Source organism: Sinocyclocheilus rhinocerous, unplaced genomic scaffold, assembly GCF_001515625.1.
Source record: "Sinocyclocheilus rhinocerous isolate Xijiao unplaced genomic scaffold, SAMN03320098_v1.1 scaffold553, whole genome shotgun sequence".
NCBI lineage: Eukaryota > Metazoa > Chordata > Actinopteri > Cypriniformes > Cyprinidae > Sinocyclocheilus > Sinocyclocheilus rhinocerous.
In genome coordinates this window covers 588,661-603,152 of record NW_015627255.1, presented here as the reverse complement: position 1 = coordinate 603,152, position 14,492 = coordinate 588,661, and the positions used below count along the sequence as shown (strand labels likewise).

General features: G+C 34.6%; 1 protein-coding gene across 1 annotated transcript in view; it reads left to right on the top strand.

Moving 5' to 3' along the window:
* necab2 (N-terminal EF-hand calcium binding protein 2) overlaps nt 1-14,492 on the top strand; it is an 89,359-nt gene that overhangs the window by 32,277 nt on the left and 42,590 nt on the right. Inside the window, exons 3-5 of the mRNA XM_016536002.1 lie at nt 4,491-4,599; nt 7,632-7,657; nt 7,972-8,069. Of these exons, the coding sequence (XP_016391488.1) occupies nt 4,491-4,599; nt 7,632-7,657; nt 7,972-8,069 (233 nt within the window). The remainder of the gene's footprint in view (nt 1-4,490; nt 4,600-7,631; nt 7,658-7,971; nt 8,070-14,492) is intronic.

Sequence of the window (14,492 nt, the reverse complement as noted above, 5' to 3'; positions counted from 1 at the left end):
ACAAATAAATGCAATAGAATAAAGAGAGCTATGAAACTAAGTTTTTCAGGTTAAGTAAGTTTTTATTCAGTTAAGAAATACTACAGAAATTAAAGTAATCAAATGTAAAATAACACTGGTGTTATTTTACATTTGATTACTTTAATTTCTGTAGTATTTCTTACCTGAATAAAAACTTACTTAACCTGAAAAACTTTCATAGCTCTCTTTATTCTATTGCATTTATTTGTGCTGTTGTTTGCAATTTTTTTTATTTGTTCTTATTTTATTACTGACTTTTTACTTGTGTTTTTTTTATGAAAATAAAACTTTGCGTTGAAGAAAAGTAGATTTTTGTTTGTATATGCTGTCAATTATAGTTCTTAGAAAGAAAATCGGAATCGGCAAAAATCGGTATCGGCAGATCACACTAACAAAAAAAATCGGAAATCGGAATCGGCCAAGAAAATTGCAATCGGTGCATCTCTACAGATTTTGCAAAACATAAGATCAAATTGTCTATTTTTTTCGGAGTTAAAACTTTGACAGATTTTTGTTTGACAAAAAGATTTGACAAAAATTTGAAAAAAGTTTGTTAAAATGAGCTTATTATATTTTTGTTTTTATTATGTTATGTTGTTATTTTAGTCAGAGTAAAAAAGCTTAATGTTTAAGAACATAAACTTAATGAGATTTGGATATGAGGTATTAAAATATTAGGCTAGATTTCTTGTTGAAGGTAAACAGTGTTTTATATTTAATGTGGTAATATAATTGTCACGATGTCACACACACGAGGGACGAGGAGACGCTGGAGAATACTTTTAACAGGACTTTATTTGCACCAAGGAACCAAGGGAGATTAACACAGGAAGACGTTCACAGGAAGACGTACAACAGCGGACAGAGAACTAGGGACTGGGAACACTTTTTATACACACAGGAGGAGGGGCTGACGAGACACACCTGGGATCAATGGAAATTAAACATGGGAAACACCTGGGAAGAAATCAACTAAATAAGGGCATAGGAAGGCACATGGGGAGCAAGACACACACAAAACATGGAACAGAGTCTGACAATAATATATAAACAATTTTCACTCTGAAATTTCACAAAGAATTACAAAGAAATGGCAAGTAACACATTGAATTAAACTGAAATAGTAATTTATTGTAAAACATGCTTCAATCATCTTTGTTTTTTTACAACTTTGAAAAATAAATTTTACATTACAAGCAAATCTCAAAATAACAACCAGTTTAATGCTGTAGACATTACTGTTGTGATATCTAAATTTACTTGTAACATTCAAATTACTGATTTTAGTTTTTATTGTTTTATTTTCCATTTATTTAGACAAAATATAATTTTAATATCAGCCATTTATCGGTGGTAACATGAAAATAATGATTGATTTTTATTGTATCGACTGTAATTTTATCATTAAATTAATTTTGTTTCATTTAATTGGTCAATAATTTGAATATGATTACAGAAGACAACCAAATGTCGCTGGTGTGGAACATAAGAGAGGGCAGGCAAGGGAAGGAGACAAACAGAATGAAAGAGAAAAAATGAGAGCGAGCGTATGTACGATTAAGACATCTCCGATCCCAAAGATCTGCTCCTGTTCTTTTTTTGTTACCATGGCAACATGTACCCCAGTTCTCCCCGAAACGCGGTGTGAGTTGCGAGAGATGTGAGATAGGAAGAGACGTGTTTGTAAGGAGGTGCTAAGATGTGCTGGGGCCATTGGTTGTGAAAAGTGCTAATTGCCTCTCTTTCATAGGAAGTAGCGAGGTCTGTGACAGTGTCCAGTCCCTGCAGACACTTGCCTTCCTACACACATTAACTAAACTTCACCTCTTGGTCCATTTCCACCTCCCCAAACCCGTCTGATCAGTTGCTTACTCTGCTCCCAAGACAGGGCAACATTCGAGTTGCCTGTTTGTTTTTCTCTCATCAAATGAAACCTTGCACTCTTTAGTCCCACTGAAAGACAGTTTATGCTATCTAGAAAGATAAAGCATTTCTGTTAATCAGCTGACTAGTGTGTGTAGATTTTTTTACTGTATATATATAAAAAAAGATATATATATATATACTGTATTAAATATATATATTTGGCAGGCATGCGTTAAATTAAAAGCACTAAATCAAAAGTGACATTGAAGATATTTATAATGTTACAAAAGATTTTTGTTTAAATTATGTTCTATTTCAAAATTTCAAAAAATTCTAATTTATATTCATCAAAGAATCCTGAAAAAATATATCATGGTTTCCACAAATTATTAAGCAGCACAACTGTTTTTAGCATTGATAATAATAGAAAAGGTTTCTGAAGCACCAAATCAGCATATTACAATTATTTCATTATTTCTAAAGGATAGTATGAAACTGAATACTGGAGTAATGGCTGCTGAAAATGTAGCTTTGCCATCACAGAAAAAAAAACATTTTAAAATAGATAATAGTTATAGTTTAAATTGTATAATAATAATATAATAATTGCATTATAATAGCCCACCAGTTTAGGTGAGTACAGCAATTTTGAGGTAATTGCACAGCAGGACTGTTCACTCTCTTAAATAGCTCTGCAAGAAGATAAAAATCATTAATTCTAAACAGCATCATGCAAACAATGATCATTGACATAAAATGCTGGTTGTATGAGATAAATTAGCCAACTTAACCCAGTGCAGAGAGGTTTATTGACTCATTAAGTTATATTACAGAGGTAATGTTACTGTTACACATCAGCTGTCACTAGAGCACAATGCTGAACGTGGAAATTGGGCAAGTAAATGTCTGTTTCCTGAGCAAGCACTCCTTCCTGAGAGAAAGAGAAGAAAAGTGGGTCACTGCCTAGTTAAGGGCTGGGTTCCCCGTGCTCCTCAGCCTTGCATAGAGATGGGGAAAGACGGAAACACACACTCCATATATAAGCTATGGTTCAGAGAAAGATCTGCTTTTGATTTTGCTTCCCTTCCACCTTCACTTTCTAACTGTGATAGTGACAGAGAAAGGATGAGAATATTATAAAGGTAGAAAAAAAACACAAATGCACAGATATGGTAGGGTGTTTTTCTATAAAGAGCAGAATGGATAAAGGTCATGTATAAATACATGGCCGTGTGTTGGAGGTGTAGAACTGCATTGACAAGCCATAAGTGGTTCTCATTTCCAGTACAAGCTTTTGAATTTAGAAACTACAATCCAATAGTTGCTTTGGAACCACTGATTGGCTGCACTTACTTTCATATTGTATTTCGGCTGTAGTTTGTCCAGTAAGCGCAGGTCTAACTTCAAGGACGAATCCAGGGTGATGAATATTTCATTTCTCCCAGCATTGACTGCAGCTGAGACTCCTATTTGTAACATCCCCCTTTTCTCACCAGTCTTGACCCTTCCCCATAGAGGAAGCCACTACAGTATATTCTCCTATAGTAGCCTCCTGTCTCTCATCACTGGTGATGCTTAAAAAAAGCCAGTAAGGTTTTTTTAAATTAATATTTTTATTTAGCAGGGGCACGTTAAATTTATCTAATAAAAATGTATAATACTACAAAAGATTTCTATTTCCTATAAATGGTGTTCTTTTGAACTTCCTCAATCAAACAATCCTGAAACAATCCTGAAAAAATTTACCAGTTTCCACAAAAATATTAAGCAGCACAGCTGTTAGCATTGATAAGAAATATTTCTTGAGCAGCAAATCAGCATATTATGATTTCTGAAGGATCATGTGACACTGAAGACTGAAGCAATGGCTGCTGAAAATTCAGCTTTGCATAACTGGAATAAATTACATTTTAAAATTAGAAAATTACATTAAAATATTTTAAATTGTAAATTTCATAACATTCCTGTTACTGTATTTTTGATCAAAATAAAAGCAGTCTTGGTGTGCATAAAAGACTAATTTAAAAAATGCTTAAACATCTTATCGACCCCATATGTATGTTTTGTAAACTGAATAACTAGTAATAAAAATTACTTATGTGTCAATTCTGCATTAAGAACGACACACTAGGATTACTCAAAGATCTTGAATAAGTATATGCTTGCAAAGAGTGATGGCTATACAGAAGATATTGTGCAGAAAACCTATAGATGGAATTGGTTTGGGCATGTATATTATGTTAATTACTAACCGTGGGCTCTCGTTCCCTCATTAAGAATAATACGGATTCATCAACATTAGAACGAGGGTTAAGAAGAAACGCACCTAAACCCATCAATTTTCTGTGCATATTATAAAGAATGCTTTGTTCACACGCAGTTATTAGGGAGCGTGACCCATGTGAGTCTATGGAACCTACATATAGTTGTATTTTAATTTTAGACAGATTATACTGATTGTATTTGTGATGTTGTGACTGATGGCAGCCTGTTCTGCCTGTTAAGATGTAGATACAGAAATACCCATGGTGCTGATACACAGTACTGTCTGGAGTGTTAAAAATGAATGAGGCATGCAGCTAAAATCTCTGTTTCCCCTGCAGATGATGGAAAGCTCTCCCTTGATGAGTTCCAGGCTTTCTTCTCTGATGGGACTCTGAATGAAGAGGAGCTGGAAAAACTGTTTCACACCATTGACTCTGATAACACCAGGTGATTCTACAGACACACAGCACTGAATACACATCCAGTGAATCACAATACAGGACAACAGAGGGGCAATAAAAATAGGAAACAACATGACATTAGTTAAATTGTCAGGGATTGGTCCAGAATAAAAAAAATAATAATATTAAATTGATTGGAACTTTGTAAATTCGTTTCATTTTGTGTTTGTACATCCTGGTCAAGTTGTTAAATGTTCCAGTAAAAACATTAAAGCTATATTTAGAATTATCTTAATAGTTCATGTCATGACATATTATCCATTTCTCTACATGTTCATTGTAGAGAATGTTCATTTTCACAAGTTTATTTAAATAAGATTTTTTTTCTTACAAAATTACAGCTTATCTGGAAATTACACAAAAATATAATTCATAAAAAATATATTTAAATGTAATAAATATAATGACAAATAATAATAAACTTAATATTTGTTTTAAGTAGATATAATATATTTATTAATAATAAATACTATATTTATTATATTGTATAATTAATAATACATATCTCACGAATTCTTTCCACACAATAGATATAGAATTTCTAAAAAATGATTACTTCTGCATGTTACAATATTTAGCATATTTTTATAAATATTTTTTAACAATAATAATTTTATGATAGAAATTCACATTTTCAGATCGAAAGTCTGGTTATGTGTAATAAAAATCCCTCACTGGGATATAAAAGTGGGCGTAGTTGGAAAAAACGCTGCATATAGTTTTTGACGATATAACCATATAGCCAGGATCTTCAGATCTTGGTTCCCAATTTAACCCCTGATTATAGGTAATGGTTTCTTAAGAACCAGGCAGAAAAATGGGGCAGATTTCATTTTGGTGGACATAATAATGTATAATTAACAGTAAGAAAAGGGGAAAACTGAAAGACAGTGACTGATGAGGGATAATAAAGGGATGGGGTTAAACTGTAATGGGACTAGACCCTTTAGAATAACTGCTTCTCTTGGCACATAACATTGCTTTACTCGCTTTCTCTCTCTGTCTCGCTTAACGTTTTGTGTTTGGAAAGTGTCTTACTGTCATCATGACTGCATCTGTCTCATCTATAGCGATCTGCTGCCAGATCTCTCTCTCTTTCTGTTCTCTGTGTTTCACGCACCCTGTTTCTCAGTGTTTGTGTGTATAGGTGTGTGTGAGCTGGTCTCTGGAGGCAGAGCAGCTCCAGTTGTGTGTGTGTGTGTGTTGTCTTTAATCACATTTCAGAATGAATTATGTAAAAAAGGAGGGGAAGTCTGCAGCTGCTAGGATGCGGTCGCTCCTCTTCAGGTCCAATACAGCCTTTGCTCTAAATAATGAACCACCAGAGCCCATAAGGACTGGGGCAGAGAAAAGGATGGAGACAAGAGGGCTAGATGATGAGATGGGGGGAGGGCTGGAAAAGACACTGGGGTGGGGGGTGCTGAGAGAGGCTGAGGTGGTGAAGATCAAACGGAAGAAGAAAATTGAGAGCTTTATGCATGTCACCTTTTTGTGCTGGTTTCTCATTTACACTTGTGTTGAAGATTTGAAATGAAACATGAGCCCCTTATCTTTTGTCTTCCATTTATCTGAATATCATGCTGACATTCACACAATTTGACAGCGTTCTTAACAGGTGCGACTATGATGGAAATCTGTTTTTTTTTTTGTTCTTACCAGTTGAGACCATGACGAGCAACAGGACATTTTATTATTTTAGGCCCGCCCACTATGAAATCTCTTTGGTCAAAATCCTGCTCTTTATAACTGTATATTAAATTACAAAGACATTGCACAGATGAATCATTCACAGTGAGATCAAGAAAGTAAATAGGCTCAATTTTGTTTTAATGTTGACTCCATCCTTTCATCAACATATTGGATGGAAAATAATCACGCTGATGAATCTGATCAGTAGCTTATCTAGCACCATGCTAATGGGTATGAATAGAATAGGCCGCTAAGAGAGAGAGAGAGACTCATGACATTAACACATGACAGTCTTACACACAGCAGTCTTCCCATCTCTTCTGTCCTCCGCTGAGGTGGACGTACTCTTTATTTGACAGGCCAGGCATCAAGAGCTCAGTACCAGTGAAAGGAGAGAGGATTGTTAGCCGTGTTCACTCTCAGTGCCCACCCTGCACCTGTAAATGTCATACTTTATATCTTTTTTGTGCTTCCCTTTGCCGATGGCACTTCCATTTTAACAAGTAAGGGAAAGTATAAAGAAGTAAGAGATGAAAAGTCCAATAGCAAAAAAAGATAGAGAGAGGATAGGATGAAGCCTGGAAAGGGTAACAACCAGGCAGTAGGAAAAAATGTTTTTTAGCTTGCTTCTCTCTTTCTTTTTCCTCTTTTTTTTTCTAGTATGGCCAGTATGAGTACTTTTTGTAACATTATATATCGCAAAAGTCATTTTTGTAGGAATAAAAAAAGTGTTTAAATAACCATTTTCTATGACCTATTTTTGGATAATCCAGTCTATTAAATACTTCATCTCATTTAATTATTTCTCCTTTTTGTTTTTGTTTAGATCTTGATAAATTCAACCTAAAATATATGATTATTCATATTCAATTAAGTCTGGCATCAGTACAAATTACAAAACGTCATATTTTGTAACACTTGAGTTAAAAACAAAATACTTAAAACATTCAAATAATATAAAATCAGACTATATTCTGATTGGTTGAGCAACAAAAAAAAACCTCTCTAAAAAACAACATATGCATCTCTCCATTCATTAGTTCCAGATCAGTGTCAAATTGGCTGATTAATTCATTTTGATGGAGCATGTAACTTCGAGGTCTGCTGAGGTACTGGTTTCAAAAATCACATATATTTAAGTTTTGTGTTGTGTTATCTTTAAGATCCATATAAATAGATAGTTTAGTGAGATTCTGTATAACCACTCTTGTAAGACACAGATGTAGCATTTGATTTGTGCTGGGTTTTCACTTGTTTTTTTATCTCTTTCTTCTCCTGCTTCTTCTATTCTCTTTTTCTGTACGCTTCCCTTTTCCTGCGATGTGTTAGTAATGTTGACACCAAGGAACTATGCGGTGAGTATCAGTATGTTTGTGTGTTAAGAGTGGCAAGGAATTGAATTTTCTTTGCAAACAAATATTTTTATTTCAATAGATGTGTGTAGAGTATTTGCTGATAGACAATATATGGACCTAGGTCTATGGTCTAGTCATTCAACCTGGTTTCAGTTCTAATATCTGTTAACGGATAGTGTACAATTTCTATTTTGTAATATTTTTAGATCAATTTTGTTGGCAGTTTAATTTTTCAATGTTTTCATTCTTCCATATTGTTTGTGAGTTTTCAGAAAACGCTTAATTCAGTTCTGGCTCATTTCTCTGTTCATTAGACTACTTTGCCAACCACATGGGGGACTATGAAGGTGTTCTGGCCTCCCTAGAGACACTCAACCTGGCCATTCTCAAAGCCATGGACTTCACCAAAAAGGTTAGTGTGCCAAAAACTGACTAAAGTGTATCTGCTTCAGTGGCCTTCTGCATTTTTGTCAATATAAGGTCCAATAACATGCATTCAGATTTTTGAATATTTCTATTAAAACATTGCTGGTTTAGCTTGGCGACTGCTCCTAAATCAGAGCCTGAATCATATGTATCTTTGGAGGTCTAAAACAGAATTCCATCTCTGATAAGCATACTCCAGTAAATCCTTCCTCAGACGAGGGACAGATATTGAGCGAGGACTGTGAGCATGTTATTGCAGTCTCTCCTACTTGTCTAAATATAACCTCTCATTTCAAAGCTTGGCTTGCATATTCTGTTTGTGGTTTTCTTCTCATTAGCAAGCTGGTGCTCAGTTAGACAGCACTTCAGATTACTGAGCTGTGGCCATCAAAAAATATGTGCCTCTCTCTTTCTTTCCGTTCTAAGCGAGTGTGTAATCTGATTTATAGAAGACGTAAAAGCCCAGTCGCTCTCTGTTCTTTTTCCTCCAGCTCTTCTTGTATCAGTCTTTGAGCGTATTCCTCCCTTCTCCTTGTGTTTCACACTCCCCACCGGCACGCTGGAGAATGTAATTGATGTTAATACTGCAGGTTAGAGTTCTTAAATACCTGGCTGAGTGATAGTTGTAAAATATCTGGCCCGATACAAACTGAGTTTACCCTTTAAAAATGTATAGCCCATTTTGGGTACAGTTATTAGTGTTTGTTTTGTCTGTGCACACATAAGCTTCACAGCGATGGCAACCCTCTTTCAGACAAACACTTCTGTTTTAATCCAGCTGGCTGATTGCAAACCCTACATTGATTTCAGAAAGCAAATTATTATACCTTGTGATTCCTCACCACGCCTATATTTGCATTTCTGTTCTCGACAGATGCTTTCGTACCAAGGCCACTCACAATTGTTAGTGTGAGCGCATAATTTTGTCTTTGAATTCTCCTTTAATCTTTTTTCCTGCCACACCTGAGATTCTGTTGTACAGTATTTCTCTCTTGCAAACATAGCAATGTTATGCTTGTGTTTTTGCAACTTCAGACATTACATTCCTACCTGTGCATAATTTCCTATTCAAATAAGTTGTTAAATGTATAGATGAATGCAGTGTTAATTTTGACAGCAAATTTTGATTTAGGTTTAGTCATAGTCTTTTGACTAAAATGCCATTTAGTTTTAGTCATATTTTAGTCATCTGAGTTGTTTTTAGTTTTAGTCTAGTTTTAGTCGAGTTTTAGTTTTCACTTAAAACGTAATCAACTGTGTTTACGTGAATACTCGGCAAAACGGACAATTCGACAGCATTTTGTGTGTAATTTTCCATTCATGCGACGTGAAAGAGTACTCGTGCGCTGTGAGACGTGCTTTCTGTGTGTGTATGCTTCGGTGTCTGCACTCAGAAAACCGGACCTAACTGAGTTCTCTCTTGCGTCGTCAGATTTATCCATATGTCTGCTCTTCTCTTACTCCCACATATTGACATTTTTGAACGTTTTATGCGACGTGCAGCAAGTGTATGTTAGCTTCTGTCCCGCCGGTTCATATCTACGTACGCATCTAACCTCCGAACCAGGCAGCAGATTATTCAAAAAGAGTTTTAGTTCGTTGTCGTCGGTGAAAAAAATGTCGTTGACGAAAATTATGACGAAAATTATTCGTCAACTAAATTAACACTGATGAATGTAATATAGAAGGGGGGTGCAAAGGGGTCCTATAGAGATATATTTTACAAAGTTAATGAGTTTGGAATATTATTTAATCTGTTTATTGCAGTTCTGAATTTGATCATTTTACTGTTTAGTTTTATATTTTTACTTGTAATTATTTATCTAACCTATTTTTAGATTTATATATATTATATTACTCTAATAGTGAGTAGATAAAAGATACATATATCTTTATACAAATTAAATATTATATTTTAATCGGTACTATTGCAGTAATGATATAAATTATTTATATATATATTTTTTTAAATGTTGTAAACATGTTGTCTTTAATGTTTGTAATTTTTATACACACACACATATATATATATATATATATATATATATAAATAAATTTAATCTGCCAACAAGAATATCATAGCATTAAGCTTTGTGTGCCACGGACTGGAACACAGTATGTGAGTGGACTGGAGTGACAACAGCGTTCTGTAATCTCTCTTCCCCATTACATGAACCTTCGACATTACACTGAGTAACATAAGCTACAGCTTTTGTTTATTCACTGTTTTCTCCATTACTGCCACGTCTCTGGAGATTCAAACCCCTCCACTAGCCGAGTAGCAGATCCATGAGATTGATGTATGTCTGAGAGCGGATAATCAAAAGCCTAAAATCAAAGCGATGTGTGCCACAGGCATTGATATTGATAAGTGTTAGTGTCCCCTTACACCTCTTCATTACTCAAAATCTAGTCCTCTGTTCTCTGGAGAAGGTTAAAGGCTGCTGCTAATTATTAATGTAAATGTGTTATTTTCATACAGCCTATGAAATATCCATGTTCTTGCACACCAGCAGGCATCAATTTGCACTGTAGCTTATGTGCATTTTTAGTGGTGTGTGATGTGTATGGAGGGACACACTTCTATTGTAACAATGGTGGAAATAAAATGAACCCATTTCCCAGATGCCTAAAGCAGATTTGGATTTTTTTTAAAGTGCTGTGCATAGACTAGATAATTCTTTTTATGGTCTCTAATAGGATCAGATGCTTTAACTATGCCATGGTGAATTGATCTGAGGTGTAGCCATTGGGCCAATATCTTTTATAGATTATAGACAGCAATATCCCCTCCTCGCTCAAAGCAGTCTGTAATTGCTGTACTCTATTTTTTTTTTAAGTTTGCTCATTCATGTTGCCTTTTTAAAAAACACTGATAACGGTTATTTTTATGTTTATTTAAGTAAACGAAAACCAATATGCAGAATCAATTGATTTTTTCCCCCAGATTTTCAGACAAATAAGAAAATATAATAAAAAACAATATAAATAATATTTTTTTATAAAATAAATAAATAAATTTAATATAAACTGTGATCATCAAACGAATGTATAAGAAAAAAATCTAAAAATAAAATGTTTTGTGTATTCACAAAAATCAATATAAATATATATATTTTTAAATACAATAAATGGCATAATAAATAAACTGATCATCAAGAAACCTTTATTAAAAGATAAAATGTATTTGAATTTAATAATAATAATAATAATTATTATTATTATTATTAAAAACTGGTTATTGGTTTGCACTATACTAGCAGCATATATAAATAATAGTTTTAGTAAAAAAAATAAACAAAATGTATTATTAGAAATAATATTTTGTTATAATTTGTTTTTTTAATAACATAAATAACTTTAAATTATTACTTTTATTATGAAACCAATTATTGGTCTGTGCTCTGTATTGGTTTATTTTTTCCACAAAAAAAACTACTGTTACTGCCAAAATTAAGCAACATCTATGCTCTTCCGCAACACGCACATACTCTGTAACTGTGGCCTATTCAGTGCACGTTTTTTTTGCAATTTGTCTTTTGGGAATGCTTGAAGAATGAAAGATTCCATCGCTCTGTTTCTTCTCTCAACCTCGCTTCTCATTAAGTCTCTCAACCGCAATTGCTGACATCCCACTGAACAAATGAGCCCAATGGAAGAGCGCTGATGTCAGAAAAAAGGACAGCTCTCTCTTTCTGTCTCAACCTGTCAGAACAAGAGAGCAAAGGAAGTAGATCAGAGCCACCGACTGAGACGAAAACACCCGCACCCACCGTCAGCGAACTCATGTTCTGTACGAGCTGTACGAGCAACTGCTTTGTCGTTCGCACATCATCTTGACGTTACCGGCTTGCCGCTTGTCTTCTGTGTATTTTCGAGTAAACAGAACAAGTCTAAAACATAGTGTCAGTGTATTTCCTGAGAACATACAAAAGATACAAGTTCAAAATATCAGCTACACTACAGATCACCGATCGCACATATAGGCTGGCAGATGGACTATATTATACAGTCTCCTGGTGTGCGCTTTCTCTGTCTCTCACAAAAGATGCATGATTTATTGTTGTAAATATGATGAATGATACCAATTAAAATGTCAAAAAAACCTTTACAGTTACGTACTTTCTGCAACTGAAAAGAAAGTGAAAAGGTTCAACATTTACTGAAGTCAAAAACTTCAGGAAGTGAACAGAAGTGTCAACCAAATCCCACCCAACAAAATCTTATCATGCAAATAAAAAAAGGCAATTGTTTTTCAAAAGCGCAAAAGAGTCATCATCACCCGTGCCATAGTGTGTTGAAGCTTAATACTTCAAGAACATGTTTTTAATTGGCCATTTAGCAACTGGAGGTGGCTTAAGCAGGATGCCATTGGAGGGAAGATGATAGGAACAAAAGAAAAGCAAGAATTCATTAAACACATTTCATCTTTCCTTTGCCTGTCCTGCACACACAGTTTTAATGAGCTCTTCTCATTAGCTGCTGCTTAGTTCAAGCGCTTGGACTTTGCCCAGACATTCACACACTGTGCTTATTTTTAAGTCTTTAAATAGAGAATGCTTACTCTTCAATTCACTCCCTGTAGTTTTTTTTTTCTATTTGAGGCTAAGATTTGGGTTTAGCAGTGTTAACAATGACAGTTTACATAGATTAAATTTCTTATCATCTCTTCTCAAATCATTTCCATTTGTGCAGTTCAGTTGCATGTCTTTCAGCTCATTTCAGCCTGCTTCAAGTAACGTAACATATGTGTGTTTTTTCATGCGCTGAAGTGAGCAGACTTGTCAGTGGATAAAAAAAGCAGTTATTGTGGGAGTTTCTGTTGTTTAAAATGTAAATGCAGAAATTCATTAGGATGCCAAGCTGGGAGCTGTCACGTTTTGAACAGGTTGGCTGTGCAGTGCACTCTGAAGCCTTTGTTTGATGCCAGAGTTGATATTAATGAGCCTGTCACATGGCAAACAGTAATTATGCTTACAAGAAGGGATTTTGGCAGGTAGAGGGGGACTGGGGACTGTTTTATACCAGTTTTCCAGTTTTTTTCTATCTTGAAAGCTCGCCCTCACCAAGGTTCCATATATTTGATTAAAAATACAGTAAAAACAGCAATATGATCAAATTCTATACAATGCATAACTGTTTTCTATTTTATTATATTTTATAAAGTAAGTTGGTGCTTAAGAAACATTTCATATTATCAGTATTGGAAACAGTTCTGCTTCATATTTTATGGAAACTTTAATAGATTTTTTTCTCTGATGAATAGGAAGTTCGACAGAACAGCATTTATTTGAAATATAAGTTTTTGTAACATTATTAATGTCTTTAATGTCACTTTTGATCAATTGAATGCATCCTTGCTGATTAAAATTATTAATTTATTTTTTTTTAATCTTACTTGGCCCAAACTTAGTGTTGAACTATAGTGTTGGCTATATGTTGGAATATTTTGCAATATTTTGCAATAAACTATATCTATACCTATACTCTATGAATACAGGTGCTTCATGCAAGTAAAAAAAAAAAATCTCATTTTAAAGTTTCTAAACTTTTTTTGTCTTTTGTATCCTAATATACCAAAAAGAAGTCAATCTTTTTGTCTTTTTTTTTTTTTAAGCATGTTCAGTACATACAGTTTCTCATAGACCCCTGCTGTGAAAATCTGAGGTCCCAAATAGAGGTGAAGGACATTTCCTGAAACTAATGTTTTCTTAGCCACAGATGCTACAGAACTTCTCTTCCCTTTTATTTCATGTTGACCTGAGGTGAGGGGGTTTGGTCATCGTTATATAATAGACATATATTACTAGGGCTGACCCCTAATAGTCGACTAAAGGTTAGTCGACGAGAAGAGGCTTGGTCGACCAAAATTTTATTAGTTGCAGAAAAAAAAATCCACAGGAAGTGGTGAGGTTCGACAGACAGATCGTTAACGGCTGGATTTTGTGGTAATACAGTACATCCAAACGCTCACCTATCATTCTTCAACCAAATATGGCTTATCATCTGAAATATGTAAGTAGTAGCATCTTTACATGGCCGCTCAATCTAATGTTAACCTAGAAAATATGCACAATTCAAGTGTCTGTGCGGAGTGTGAAATCTGAACAGTAGCGGTCTCACAGCATGACAGATGGAGGCGCCGGTGCAGTCACTTGCTCTTAAAATACTCCGTCATTTTGGTCATACAGATAAGAGTAACACATCTTTCGAATCTGTAAAGCCTCTACGTTTATTTGTGTGCACTTACAATAACACCAAAACATTGCGCTTTTGTAAAATAAGGAAAGCAAACAGGATGCGCTTTCTGCCGTCTCGGCCTCTGCTGAGCGCGAAACTCTGTGTATACTTGCCTTACAGACATGAAAAATATATCTATAGAGAGTGAAATGTCTACTTTCAAATGAAA